Source organism: Aspergillus affinis, assembly GCF_023601865.1.
Source record: "Aspergillus affinis strain CMG 70 chromosome Unknown NODE_13_length_462506_cov_86_819959, whole genome shotgun sequence".
NCBI classification, from domain to species: domain Eukaryota; kingdom Fungi; phylum Ascomycota; class Eurotiomycetes; order Eurotiales; family Aspergillaceae; genus Aspergillus; species Aspergillus affinis.
In genome coordinates, this window is record NW_026515794.1 from 171,615 (window position 1) to 186,783 (window position 15,169).

The 15,169-nt window shown below is 49.4% G+C and overlaps 2 protein-coding genes across 2 annotated transcripts; both read right to left on the reverse strand.

The window, feature by feature from the left end:
• Positions 1 to 681: 681 nt before the first annotated feature.
• Positions 682 to 3,040, reverse strand: trpB (tryptophan synthase TRP5; the record flags this gene model as incomplete). Its single annotated transcript, XM_053096854.1, has 3 exons — positions 682 to 2,416; positions 2,499 to 2,802; positions 2,905 to 3,040. 3 exons carry the CDS (start codon positions 3,038 to 3,040, stop codon positions 682 to 684), a joined length of 2,175 nt encoding a protein of 724 aa, XP_052959072.1.
• Positions 3,041 to 4,202: 1,162 nt separating this feature from the next.
• On the reverse strand, positions 4,203 to 6,312 carry medA (transcriptional regulator medA; the record flags this gene model as incomplete). Its single annotated transcript, XM_053096855.1, has 2 exons — positions 4,203 to 6,214; positions 6,273 to 6,312. The coding sequence occupies 2 exons, from the start codon at positions 6,310 to 6,312 to the stop codon at positions 4,203 to 4,205; spliced, it is 2,052 nt and encodes a 683-aa protein (XP_052959073.1).
• Between the last annotated feature and the right edge of the window lie 8,857 nt (positions 6,313 to 15,169).

Consider the following 15,169-nt stretch of genomic DNA (forward strand, 5'->3'; position numbering starts at 1 on the left):
TTCTTTCCGATTTTCTGCTTGCGCATTTTCAAGCTGTCTTTTTTTCTGCTCTGTCATCATTACTTTATACTATACTATGACTCCTGCATATATCATCCTTCTCTGTATTTTTGTTCGTCGTAGTTTGTACATCATCTAGCAGAAATCATATCAATCTTACCATCATAGCAGATTGTAGAACATGAACCGGTAGCGCGGCAAAGAAAGACGAAGACGATGCTCTAAATGACTACCGTACCTACCTCCCCATCAAAGTACTGATTATTCAATCTTATAAATTACTAAGGAGTGCACTTTTTTTTTAATGATGATCTCTCTAGTTATCTGTATCAATAACTAGATAGAAAAAAAAAAAAGAGATAATCAACCCCGAAATCGTAGTCCCGAAAACAGAAGAGAAAATGACAATTAAGGTAAGATGAAAATGAGATAACATGAAATGAAAGAAACTAAAAGAAATGCAAATTGAAAAAAAAAATCCCCATCCCGAAAGTAGATATACGTCGCTTTTTCATTCCCCAAGGAACCAAGATCCAAATCCCAATACGATCATCCGTGCTAACTAGCGGGAAGTGTTGAAACCTCGATCCAACAACCTCATGCTAAACAATATCCTTAATCTAATCAAAAGTCTATATTTAATTTTTTTGGTTTTGGTTTTGGTTTTGGTTAAGGAAGTATCTAGAAGCGCAGATCCCAGCCGATCTTAGGACCCAGACGAGGAAGTTCATCCGCGACGCTCTGGACATCCTTGTCGCCACGACCACTGAGGTTGAGAACAATGTTCTCGCCCTTCTTCATGGTCTTGGCCAGCTCCATAGCGCCGAAGATCGCGTGCGAGGATTCCAAAGCAGGAATGATACCCTCGTGCTGCGCGAGGGCACGGAAGCCCGACAGGGCCTCGGCGTCGGTGGCGGCGACGAAGTGCGCGCGCTGGCTGTCCTTCCACGAGCTCAGCTCCGGGCCGACACCGGGGTAGTCAAGACCAGCGGAGATGGAGTGGGTTTCGGAGATCTGGCCGTGCTCGTCCTGGAGGACGTAGGTGCGGACGCCGTGCAAGACACCCTTGCTGCCGCCGGAGAGGGTGGCGGAGTGGCGGGCGGTTTCGACGCCGTCACCGCCGGCTTCGACACCAAGGAGCTTGACGCTCGTGTCCTTGGAGAAGGGGTAGAACATGCCGACGGCGTTGCTGCCGCCACCGACACAAGCGACGACGGCGTCGGGCAGCTTGCCGATCTGCTCTTGCATCTGCTGCTTGGTCTCGTCGCCGATGACAGACTGGAAGGTACGGACGATGGTAGGGAAGGGGTGGGGTCCGATGGCGGATCCGATGATGTAGTGGGTGGTGTCGAGTTCGACCACCCAGGCGCGGAGAGCCTCGTTCACGGCGTCACGTAGCGTACGGCTGCCGGCGTCCACGGCCACCACCGAGGCTCCGAGGAGCTTCATGCGGAACACGTTCAGGGCCTGACGGCGGACATCCTCGGCACCCATGTAGACAACGCACTTCATGCCGAACTTGGCACAGACGGTCGCGGTGGCGACACCGTGCTGACCAGCACCCGTTTCGGCAATGATGCGGGTCTTGCCGAGTCTCCGGGCAAGGAGGATCTGACCCAGCGCGTTGTTGATCTTGTGACTACCGGTGTGGTTGAGATCCTCACGCTTGAGCCAGATGTTGGCGCCGCCGACGTGGTCGGTCAGACGGTTGGCCAGGTGTAGGCTGCTGGGACGGCCCATGTAGGGGTAGTAGGAACGGTACTCCTCCCAGAACGAGGCGTCGGTCAACGCATACTCGAAACCGCGCTCCAGCTCGGCCAGGCAGTCCATGAGCGACTCGGGGACGTACTGTCCACCGAACTCACCGAACCGCGACGGTTGAGCGGCAGGGTTGCCCGTGCCGTTGAGAGCATCGATTTGGTCGGCCAAGCCGGGGCCAGTAGGGTTGCCGGCATCGGTGACAATAGCCGTGGGGTGAGCGAGGCCCTCTTCGACTTCTCGCTTCTCTACGGGGTCCAGCACCTTGATCTCGCGGACCAACGTGCCCTGGGCATCTCTCTCGAGCTTGCGACCGGTCACGCTGGAAAGGTAGGCCTCGGCATTCTTAGCCGCCTGCCCAGCAGGGGCCTCGCCCAAAGTAGTGATAATCTGACTGCCAATCACGACACCCTCCGCAAGATCCTGCACGGACAGGAAGTGTTCCCGAGTGCTGATTCCGAAACCCAATGCAGCAGGCACGTTGCCAGAGTATTTGTGGACCCGAGATAGAAGATCGGGCAGATTCGAGCTGAGCTGGCCGGTAGCACCGGTGACACCCATTCTCGACACGACGTAGATGAAAGAATCGGCGATCTTGCAGAGGAGCTTCATGCGGGATTCCGAGGTCGAGGGAGCAATGAGGGGAACGTAGGACAGGCTGGTCGCAAACAGGTCAGTAAGCATGCACCATCCCAACGGACCGTCATCAGTAGCGTAAAACCGAACGGGGTCTTCCTTACTTGTTGCTGGCACACAGGTCTCTGAAGCGGACGGCCTCCTCGGGGGGGAGATCGACCATGATGAAGCCATTGATGCCGGCCTCCCGGCAGTCCTTGAGCATACGCTCCTCACCATATCGCATCAAAGGGTTGTAGTATCCCATCAGCAGGACAGGGGCCTTGAGACCACTCTTTCGGGCAGTACGAACCATGTCCAGAACCGAGGTGACGGTGACACCATTGGCCAAAGCTTTGGTGTTGGCCTTCTGGATAACGGGGCCATCGGCAATCGGATCGGTAAAGGGCACTCCCACTTCAATGATGTCTATTGATTGCGAGGAGCAGGCAAATGGTCAGCGGATGAATGTTTGCAAGGGGTGGGAAGGGTTGGGTGGCGGGATTCAACAATCAGGGAGCGGTCACGCACCAGCGCCTCCATTTTCCAGGCCCAGAAGGATGTCTACCGTCTCTTCCACAGTGGGGTAGCCCGCCGTGATGTAAGAGACCAGGGCCGCACGCTTTTCCTGCTTGGCCCGGGCGAATGTCTGCTTAATTACATCCATGATGTCTGAAATATGGTGGGGGAGGCGGGGCAAAGAAAAAAGTGTCGGATGTGCGCGAGGGAGGGATTAAAGTATAAGAGAGGGTTAAAGAAGGGATGACAAGGGAGAATGGTCTCCAAATGACCGACTGCAGCGGTAAGAGGGGAGCGCAAGAGGAGGCAAGGCAAGAATGCAATTGAGCTGGGGAATGTTGACTGACTCACTCTTCCTTGCTTGCGTTTGTTTCCTGTATTTGCGTCCGCCCGGTCAGGTGACGCGATAAGATAACGGTACCGGATCCCGATCTCGGCATGCAGAACGCTGCCGGATGGGGCAACCATTAGGGCAGGGTTACTTAGGATACAGAGTAGACTCAAGAATCAGCAGAGCAGAAAGGCCAACGGTTGATTAACACTACCAACTAGTTCCAATTGAGACAAGGAGGTCGAAGCAGAATAAACAGTTTCAAGAACAGATCAATCAAGGTTCATAGACGCCAAAGCTATGCAGATCTCGAGTCGGAGATAGTAGTAATAGTAATCAGAAAACAAGTTCAAACAGAGCGACTCCAAAGGATTCAAAAATAAAACACATGGCTGGATAGTACTGTTAGAATCCCGCACTGAATGGGAAGACAGCAGAAGAAGACAGAAAGCAACCCATCCAAGACCGAAACCAAATTCCACACTTTTCCCATCGCCAACCCGGATGTCCCATTACATCAATCTCTCAAAAAAAAATCCCGACCTGCGAAATGAGAAGGAAGGACTGCAGCGCCATGCTATGCTATAAGTAGTTGTACACTTTTCATGAAGGAGTGGTATCCCAAAGCCCGCGGAAATTGCAACAAAAAAAGGAACGGATAACAGATCATCTATAATGCGTCGTGTCAACGAAAAATCAAAAATCAAACAGAACAAGTGGGGCATCTAGACATAAGGTATTCCAAAGGAGAGACATCAGATCATGGTCAGTAACCATTAACCGAAAAATAAAAACACCAAGAGGTCCAAATATATAAGGAGCCATCAATGACCCAGCGCCATGGCTTATAAAGGAGTGACGTGAAAATCGGGATAAAGGTAAACCCATAACAAAAACCAAAGAACAACGCCTAATGATGCTAGGAACGTATTGAAAAAAGCAGGGAAAAAAAGCAAAATTAATGATCAAAGGCCTCAATTTAAGGACCTTGATCTGGGAGCGAGTATGACATCGGAGCCATATAGGTGTAGCAGGAAGTGCTGCTAGGAGGTCCGCTGGCTGGAGGGGCGTTGACGAGATGGTTCAACTCCCAGGCCCGACTCACTGGAGCAGTGAGGCCAATCTGGCTAGGTTGCTGGCAGACTGGTGCGCATTGATAAGGGGCGGCCATGCTATGGTAAGACTGGCTGATGGCCGGTAGCACGGCACGCATTTCAGCTGGATTCGTCATTGGCGCGCCGGAATGACCCGTTGGGGGTGAATAAGCCGGTATTCCAATGGCAGAACTATACGTTGTCGAGGGAGCGGTATCTGAAACAGACTGGGGCGATCCTGCGTTCAAGGGCTCGGTCCCTGAATCGGACGCAGCGCCATTGCTCGTGTAGTTGGATGCGATTGGAGTAGGAAGTGCGCCGGCGGTGGAAGAGTAGCTCGCGGACTGGATTGGCTTTGGCGTTAGTAAGGCATTTGTGAAAGCAGGAGTATCGAGGCAGGAAATGGAATCACCCACGTATTTTCCAATGATCTTCTTCAGAGCATGGCTCAGGATCTTCCAGGGGAAGACCTTGACATCCTTCTCGATGTTTCGGGGCTTGGGCGCTGGGAATCCCATGATGACTTTGAAGAATTCTTCGCTATCGGCCTTGGCTTTCGACACGGTGAGAGGACGGAAACCCTCCAAGTTCCTTCGAATGCGGTTCTTCTCCTCCACAGTAAAGCGGACACCGACGAGCGATTCCAAGAGATAAATGGTGTCAACGCTGGTCACAAAACACTCATCCTTCCCATCCCAGTTGATACAGCTGATACAAATGCTGTTGGGGGCTCGGTCCTCTGGGGCAACGGGCTTGAAATCGGCGTGGATCGTGCTGCCGTTCTGGACCCGAGTGAACTGCACCAAACGTCGTTTCATGTCGCGCTCTTCCTTCGTCCAATGTTCGGTCATGGTGTCCAAGTCTCCATTTAGTTTCAGAATGGCCTTCGACGGGTACATGGCGTAAGGGTTGAAGGATTGCGTTTGAGGAATGGATGCAGAGTGCTGTAGCGTCGACGTTCGAATAAGCGTTGGGTTCGAAAACCGACCGGGGGACGATGCCTTTTGGGGAAGACCGTGGGAGACGCCGAAACCCGGCGTCCGAGGATCACTACTGACAGACATGTAGGAAGGACTCCACGATGGAGTCAAGGGAGAAGGCGCCCTGATGGATGGTTGCGAAGATGCCGAGACAGTTGAGTATTGCGCAGGGCCAACTCGAGGCGAGGGAGCTGCATGATACGGGGTCGCAAAGCCATTCATGGCCGGGAGAGGTTGCAAGTAGGGCGAATAGGTTGTCGAATAGCTGGCGGAGTGATCTCTTGTGTGCATGATCTGGACGCCGCTTCTCTTGGTGGGCCTGGAGGTGTCCTCGGAAAAGGACGAGACTCTTCTCTTGCGGGATTCATCGGAAGGCGAATGGTGGGAGGCTTGCTCATATGTATAGACACCAACCTGCAGAGCGGTCGTAGGACACTCTCCTTGTCCATCCACTACTACTTGGAGCGGCACAGCGAATGATGGGGACCCCGTCGACATGAAAGGGGGAGTGTCCACGGAAAGGGCATACTGGAACGCGGTTCCTTGAAATCCAACGAAATGGGGAACACACTCGGTCTTCTTCGAACCGAAGACTAGATACACCGTGACATATGACGAGGTGTGAAGATCGTAGGGCGACTGAATTTCCAAAAACACTCTTGTACCTTCAGATCCCCGCTGAGGAGAGTAGGAGAGGATTTCTGGTACTTGGCGAGACTCTCCACCCAGCATCGGAGACCGGCCCTCCTCATAGGAGCTAGCATAGCTCTGGTTGCTCATGTAGGGAACGCAATCGGAAATCTGGCTTGTGTGATCGGTCATGGGTGAAGGGACCATAGAGGCATTTGTTACATAAGGCGTTTGTCCATAGCTGGAGTAGGAGGCACCATCATGCATAGACCGAGCGGATTCATAATCTTTAAGACGGTTTAGCAAACGGCATGATTTGAAACCGGAAACAGGGGAACGACTCACCGAGCAAGGCCGCTTGAGGGGGCTTTTGGAAAGTAGACATAGACAGAATAGGTTCAGACTTGGCCAGAAGGCCGTCTGAAAACGTGCTGATAAACCGCGAATCTTCAGCGTCTGAGAAATCCAACGACTCGTCTACAATCAAGGGCGTTTGAAAATCTGGATCGAACTAGATGGCGAAACTGCCGTCAACATGTGCTCACACAGATAGGAGTCAAAAAACAGAAAAACAGAAGAAAATTGAGGGAGGGAGCTGCAGCCAGGGAGCACCAATTTGGACCAAGATTCCAAACCCGACTAATGAAGAGAAACAAAATCGAAAGAGTGGTAAAAAGCAACAAGAAATAACCATTGGGCCGCAGAAGGAGAAATAGGTGTGGGATTTCTTTGGGACCTACCAAAACACCGTGAGTCTTCGAATAAGCCAGTTTGAAGGTGTTGCAGAAACTGCAACGAAACACAACAGCTTAAAAGAAGCGAATGACAGCGAATTTATCGTAGCAAAAACGATGGGACGACGGAAAGTCACCGGGGAGCTCTCCGAGACAAAACGAGTGACGACAAGAAGCGACAGGAAGTCTCAACTAGCAAGATACGATGGAGGGCCTCGAATCAACGGTCAGAAGCTCAAAACGAAGGCTGAAACTGCGTGAGGCTGGCTGCAGAGTGTTGGGCGAATATGAGCCACGATGCGGAATACTGTTCCAGAGAAAGCACCTATGATGAGCCGATTGGCATCTGTGAATGATCGATGATGCTCCAGACGTGGTTAAGCCCGACGGGATGCTGCTCAAAAGCCGTGGTTCCGGTCTCAAATAGCAAGCCAGTGATAAGTCAACCGGGCAGAAACAAGAGGGAAATTGCCTTTTCTCTCTTTCCTTTCAACCAAGCAGAATGAGTCTCAGGAGGTTCCGAATGACTAGACCCCGGAAAACTGGGCACAAGTTAGGCAATGAGCTACCCAGCTAATGAGTGAGAAGCCTTCAAGAGGTCAAAAAGACCGGCTTCCTGCATGGACTAGCAGAGACTTACCAAGGAGAAACGAGAGAACAAAAAAGTTCGTACCGAGAGACTTTTGGAAGGCTAATATGCAAAATGTCAACAACAAACACACCCAGGGGGCTCGCTAGCGAAAATCACAGTGTCTGGATCCCGTCATGGGTCCTAATTTTCCTCGGGCCCTTGTGCACCAGAGGCACGACCTTGGAGAAGCAAGGGAAAAAAGGGACCGATTTATGCAAGGCACCACCGGGATCAGTGGCGAAGGGAAATTACACTAACCTTAACAAATTAACAGCTGAGTGCGATAGGTTTTTCTGCTACCCAGTCTTCCGATGGCTCAGGTTTAAGATGATTCTTGCTAGTACGCGATGGCTTGGTGTATTCAACCGAGACAATGATTCACGATGATTTAACTTCCCACCGTCAACGAGTTCCTTTTGAGGGGTTGCCGTCAATACAGTGTTGGCTGTTGATGTCAAGATGAGGTCCACTTTTCAGATGAATCGAGACCAGGCGAAATCGCAAGAGAAATTGAGAGATCCCGAAAGTTGGCGAGTAGCAAACGGCTCTGCGGGGGTTTCAGTACGGCTCGTGTAGGTCGAAACAAGGCAAACGCCAACTGAATAGTCCGCACGGAAGTCGAAATTAGGTCCAGATGGCCGTCAGGTCGATTCGGTCCCGATCAGTGTGATCTTCTTCGTCCGTCTGTCGATAGGATGCGCCGGAATGGATCCCGTTTCTGTTGTCGGATTGGCACGCAGGCACTCAGGCAGAAACCAATAAAACGAAGGTCGTTGGAATGATCAACGAGTGCGTCCAGTGCGTGAGAATTAAATATTAGGATGTTCAATTCAAAAAAAAGTCGGCGATCCGTTCACTTCCTTCAACTTCTGTTGCAATTAAATATCCCGTTCTGTTCTTCTTTTTTTTTCCTTCCGCGGTCAACCAACGTAGCGAATGTGATATGACTTGGATGTCAAAGCAAAGCGAGTGTATAAGCGAACGGTGTGTGAGCGAGTGTGAATAAAAAGAAGAAAAAAAAGAAAACGACTTTCGATACTTCTAAGATGCCATAACAGGAAATGGGTTTCGGAAGAAGAGGGGAGGGGAGGGGAGGAGGGGGGGAGAAGGTAATAGTTATGGGGGTGGGAGGAGTGATAAAAAAGAAATAAGATGGATGGATAATAATCAAAAATAGGAAAAAAAAAAGAGGAATAAAAATAAAAATAAAAAAAAGGGCGACAGTGAAGAGTCTGATATGACGAGAGATATATTACTTTTCCCTGAGCACTAAGACAGCGGATATGGTGGTAAGAGCAACAGGATGCCGGCTTAGCGTGGCGGGGGTGCAGGCAAAAGTGTAAGAAAAGTCGGGTTAGGACTGTTAGGTTCGAGGATCAGGTAGTCAGAGGTTGGGAACGCCGCAGGGTAATTGGAAGTGGAAGTGGCAGCAGGAAATAAGAAGACTGGGGCGTGGAAACTGGAGCCACAAGGTTGAGGAATAATAATAATAAGAATAATGACCAGGGATCAGGTGCGCCCAGATAGGATTTATTAATGCCGTTATTACGGTGATACTAGTCCGTCAACGGGGTGCGGACATTATATCATGGCTATTATTATTTTAGGTTATTATCTGATGGTTAATGCCATTAATGATATATAAATAAATCGGTGGTATTATCATTCTTGGGTGGTGGAAATACATCACGACGTCTTTGGCTCAGTAGAAACTAACTCACTAGTGATATTTGCCCACCCAGAATAAATCAAATGGGAAAGAGACGGAGAAGGGGAGGGGAGTAAAAATAAAATCTGGAAAAAATCACCAGAAATAAAAATAAACCATTACGTTACGAAGGACTGGAGTATGGAGCACACAACTCACGCTAGATAGGGACGACCGAGGGCTGGTTAGCATTGTGGATGAGAGCGTGAGGTGTGGAAGTTGAGAGGTCCCTGCTGGTCATCCTCCACATCTCAACCGTTGCCAGCCTATCCATGGAGAGAATGACCGGTACCCATCTTCTTCTGCGAACTTTCCGAAGTGCCCGCTTTCTCGGAAGAGAACCACCAAGAGGCAGTCCTCCGGGAACCAGGCTTGCCCCTTTGGGTTTGGTGCGGTTAAAAATAATGCGGATTTATTTTTCAGTCTTTCTGGGTTTGACCCTGACCTTAGTCATAACTTATTCGGACCCGACTAAAACGTACAGAGGAAGAGACGAAGGAGACTACTGGAGAAGGGGGGAAGAAGCCGAAGAGGGAGAAAGCAAAGTGGAGGGTGTTCTTGCTGGAGGCAGGTTAGCATAGGGGCTAAGAGAAAAATAAATTTATTAAAATAAAATAGAGCATTACAGATTACTCTGTCCGGAGTAAAAGAGTGTGCAATATTATGTATTTATTTATTTATTTATTTAATTGATTCTATTTGATTCTATTTGAACAGATTTCCCCTCCCAAATACCCAAACCAGCAGTTGACTAGCAATATTATTAGCAGAGCAGCAGACACCGTTCGGTCGTGACGGAGTGGATCCACCAAAAGCATGGGATCAGTCAGGGCTGCAGAAGGAGGGTGAATATTCAATATGGATTATGGATAGAGTATAATCAGGAATCAGGAATCGGTCATGATACTGGATAACTGCATGATCGGAATTGCAATGATAATAATAACACTTCTTATTATTACCTGTCATTGGAGGGGGAGCTTCAGAATAATTAAGTCGGGTCTCCTAGGTAGGTGGTACCTTTGATTAGACATCTGCTTCTTGACTAGTTTTCGTTGGTAGCCTTATGTGCGGAACAGAGTCTCCAAAATAAAAAATAACATAAATAAAAAATAGACAGAAAAGAAAAGGAAAAGAAAGAGACGAAAGCCCCGATAATAGCAGTGGTACCTGAGTACCCCATCGCCCTCTGTTGTTCCTTCAGTTCTTTTTCTAGCAGCCGAATCCAATCTACTCCGTAGAAAATACTAAAGAACCGGATGACTTCACTGGTCCCTCGGTCTGTACTGTATGTAGTAAGTTTAAGCTAAGGCCCTGGACACTTGCAGTAACAGGATTCATCTGCACAGCCTCTTTCCGCTTCTTGTCCCGGCCCTTTTTGTTTCCCTCGTTTTTTTTTTAATTCTGTTGCCCATTCCCCCGAACTCCGTACGATTCCTGGTCACTCGATCCCATCTTCTTGATACATACAATTCCAGGGTGCAGAGAGGAAGTACTCCGTACTTGCTGAGTTGCTCCGTCGTACCTACATTGTACGACGTGACCCACAGTCTGTCCTTCCAATCAATCACATGATCAATATTGAACGAGCCATCCTAGGCAGTCAAATAGATGCCACTCCCCTCCGGACTAAGCAACTAGTGTAGGGATCCCGTAGAATAGATACCCGGGATGTCTGCTAGGGCCAAACCGCAACAGCACTCACTCTCAGTCTCTCAACGACGACACCGCTCTGACTCCGTGTGTACACCGTAGTGAGAGTAGCTAAGGTACACTAAAGGGGTCTGGCAAGATGCCCTAATCGTCGGAATAGGGGGATATTATTAGTCCACCGGCGCTGAGGGGCTCCACCGTTGCGCTTCCCCCCTTTCCACATCGAGTGATAATGCTGTCGGCCCCGACGCCTGCCTGAGGCCTTTTCCTATTGGCGGTTCCTCTTCTGGAGCCCTGAGGCAGAAATCCATCGAAATCCACAGCCCTCAACCTCCATTCCTCCCTTCCTGCCTCATCGGGTCTGCTCCGTCTGGCTCTTAATTGGAGTGCACTCCATCTTGAGTCCAGCCTTACTTACGGAGTAGTAAGTCATCTCTGTCTCTAGTCGGGGTTGCCTCCTGGTGGAGGTGGAAGCCCTCATGGAAGTTATGGAACTTCTAAAGTGCAATCTTGACAAATCAAGATGTCAGCATAACTACCACTAACTAAGGTCAGGAATGGGAAGGTCATTTAGTTCGTTGAGTAGAACTCGGTGTAGTTAGTACTGCCCGCACCCCGAGAGGGCGCGCTCTTTTCCGCTTCCCTGTGTTCCATAGGCCCTTAGCTTCCCCACCCCGCGCCCTCTGAGGGAAAACCAAAAACAAGTGACCTGGTAGGCTGGTAGGTCGGTTGACCTCCTCGTCCCCTCTTTTATTTTATTTTTTTTCCCTCTCTTTTTTTTTATGGACCTCTTTCTTGCCATCTAACTTTACTTTTTTTTTTTTTTGTCTTCTTGTTTTGTGCCTTTCTCAGCTCAATCCTGGGGATGAAAGAGCCAAAAAGGAAGCTCTCAGCCTAATAATAAAGACTTCTCTATCTAAGGTTTCGCGGCAAAAGTTTATTCGCTTCCTGCGTACACCGCGTAGATACTGATTTGGACCAGCGCTCCTAAACACGAGCATGGGCGTCACGACCAGTCAGAATACCGATTCACATGCCTTGAGTCCTCTCTACGTCTAAGACCACTGTCAATCGGTCGGTCGTTCCGTCGTGGCGACGGCTCCTGATCGAAAAACATCAACCCACAAGGCCACCCTTGTGGAAATGAGCAGAGAAGGGACCTCGATCAATTGTTTAATTGCTTAGTTGCCCGTCAACGACGCCAGGCTCGGAGAGGGAATTATAACTGAACCAGGCAAGTGCGACGCGATACTTACCCACCTAGCAGTTAAGATACAATTTTCCCAAGGTCCTGGGCCGTGAAGATGCGCTTAGATCAGTCCGGCATGGTGAGGTTGGACAGCAAGTTGCTTAGCTTGTCCTCCCGTCATTCCGTCAGAGGGATCCTCTCATCCTCCGTATTCAGCTCCCGGTTTAGAATCAGATAGATACCAGATAACTACCTTACCAGACACCAGAATAAGATCGGGGCCAACAACAACCATAGCGGCCGATCTAAGATGCTAAACATAGCAAGCCTTGCATTGGTATTTTCCCAGCCCATGCAAGGGTGGCAGCCTATCATTGGCCTCCCAGGGGAGGCTGTGGTGGGGTCATCCCCACTGACACCTACCTACGGAGCACCAGAGAGACGCCAGTGGACGCCCGAGGCCACCGGCGGACACACCAGTCCAGAAATCCGTTTCTTTTTCGAATCCTCCGTCCACCTCCCGCCCTCTGATTCGTCCTCAAACGCCCGGACGGTGGCACGATGGGATGCACAGGAAACCATTCCCTCCCGTGCTTCGCTGAACCTTGTGGAAGGTAGCAGTCTAGGTAAGGTAGTATACAGCGCGAGGGTCACTCTGCACTGTTACCATCCCACTGCGGACGAGTCATGACTGGTGAACAGCCCACGTTGGAATGTATGTACTATGTACACCGTACAGTATGTAGTAGCTGCTAAGTTAATAGTTCAGAGCTGAAGTGAGCACGATTTCTATTTTTCTTTTCTCATTTGAACAGTCATTTCTCCTCTGGCGGGTGCCGCACCCTTTCCGTCCACTTCTACTCCGTAGTTTTTGTGTTTTCTTGTTTGGTTTGTGTTCGGCTTGCAGGGATGGAAACTTGAAATTGACTGATGTTTACGTCTGCACGGTACTCCGTACTTTCTTTTTTGCATTTCTATCTATGATGCGGTGGCACTACTTTACCTTTCTTAGGGCCCTGTTAGGGGCAATCATATGAAGTCATCGTCCGTCATCACAATATTTACTCAGGTCCCATGGTGAATGGGCTGTTATTGTTCCACCGGTCCTCGAGGACTCTACTACGGAGTAGGTACGTGAACAAAAACCTAAAAGTAAAGAAAGTAAAAAATAAAAATAAAAAAGAACGGCGATCAGAGTGCCGATCCCACAGGAACGACATCACGTCCCTCGCAGCTGCATTGATCAATAACATAACCTCCTTGACAGGACACAACTTCATCTCTCAAGGGATGTACTTGACAAAATCTTCTTCAATCTCCAACCTCCAACCTCCCCCTACCTCCCTACGATAAAGCTCTTTCTGATTCTATTGCCTGCGTATTTCCTATTTTCCACTCCGACAGCCTCACCTTGCGACCTGACTAAGCCTCAAACGGGGGGCAAATGAAATGAACCGAGGCAATCGCTCAACGGACGGAGTAGGAAACGGATAGCCCCAAAATTGATCGATCCAATAACACCGAAAACTAAGGGAAAAAAACACCTTGGCCAGCACGTTGAGAAAAAATTTAAATTAACCAAAAAAAGAAAACCGTTTAGGCCAAGTTCCAGCATGCATAAGGGATTAAGGGAACGACATAGGGTTAGATTATCAGGGTAGTGGGCCCTCAAACCATGATCAGCAATCTTTTTCTGGAGGTGATTGCTTGGCTTGAGTCGGAAGCACGCCGTCGCCGGTACAGAAGCTGAGCTTGATACTCCCGTTCATGGGTTCGGACGACATACTCCATGCACAAATACTTCCGTGTGGCGGTCCGCGAAGGCCCTTTTTTATTTTTATTTTTGTTTCGATTCTTTTTTCCAGGGACAGGGATTTCAATTGTACCAATGAAGACGACTTTAATGGCTTTTTTTGTCACCAAAAACACCATGCCCTCGTCCAGAGTAAACGTCCCGACAAAATTAACCCGGACCGTACCCGTCCATATTAATCATATCACCGGAACGTCTTTTTTTACTCGGCCCTCAATGTGTCCAGTAGTGTCCACAGTGGAAATATCAAGGCAGAGACGATTTCGGTGAATGTTCGGTGAAAAAAAAAACCAAAACCCGCAGCCACAGCGCCGGTTAATGTTATCCATCAACTTCTAACCCCCGGTACGGCGCTACTGCTTAGCGGCGGTCGGTTCTTATCGGCTTGTCGATTGCCGTTTGTGGGATAGGTCGCGGAACTGGGGGAGGATCGAAGGGACAGGATCCGTCTGTAAGTGTCAGATAACTAATCAGAATCGATATCGATGATCTATTATTACGATAAAGTGAGACTCTCATTTCTCACGACAGATAGATCGGGGTTAGAATGGTAAGAGAGTCGAACCACACCATCAGCCATTCCCCCTGGGCCTTATTCCGGAATGAGTTAATCTGGGATCTATTTAGCTACTCCGTAGAAGGAAGAAGAAGGAAAGGCCAAAAGATATGAGGTAATAGTAAACCTGCCCAACTACGGAGTCGGAAAAGTCTTTGCACTTCTGACTGGATCCTAAACTAACCACCACTATGGAGTGCACCATTGACTACTAACCTTGTTGGTGACGGTAGTCAGGATCAGGGGGCCCGGGACATCGGAGTACGGAGAAATAGTAGACAAGGAACAGAATCCTCAACCAAATATGGGACTGCACTTTGTTGTCTTTTTTTCTGGAACGGATTCGAAGCACATGGGCGGTACCGAAGAATTTGCCATGATGGGACGAGCCTCCAACGTCGGGACTCCAATCACCGTCCGCACCGTTCAGAGATATATTTCTGCCATCGGTGGTTCTCGTTACTTTTACTTTCGGGATAGAGTGGGCTACCAGATTTTCTCGCTCGAAGGTCGGGGTGAGCCACGCTCCTTCCCGCTTTCTACTGTGTTTTTCGGTTTTTGAAGATCGAGTGTATTTATTTGGATAGCCATTGGCACTGAATTCGGTTTCTGGTTCTACCTACATGTTCTACAACTTTATTCCTGTACATGATAATGGGATGATGGGTGGTTAGCTTTACCTGCTCCGTAGACCGTACTCCGTAGTCAATGGCAATGGACTCTTAGCTATCTTATCTGCGCGATTTGCCATTTCCTTCCTTCCTTTTCTTTTTCTTTTCTGGAGAGCCCACCCATTCCGACGTTCCGATTCCGCAGACTACCGGACTCCATGGAGAACCGCGGAAGTGCCGAAGGGGCCTTGGTTCTAATCATGCGGTCATGGTCCTCGGTCTACGATCTCCAAAGAAAAAGTTTGAATCAATGTTAATTATAGAAGCGTACTTCAGACTTCTCCGTA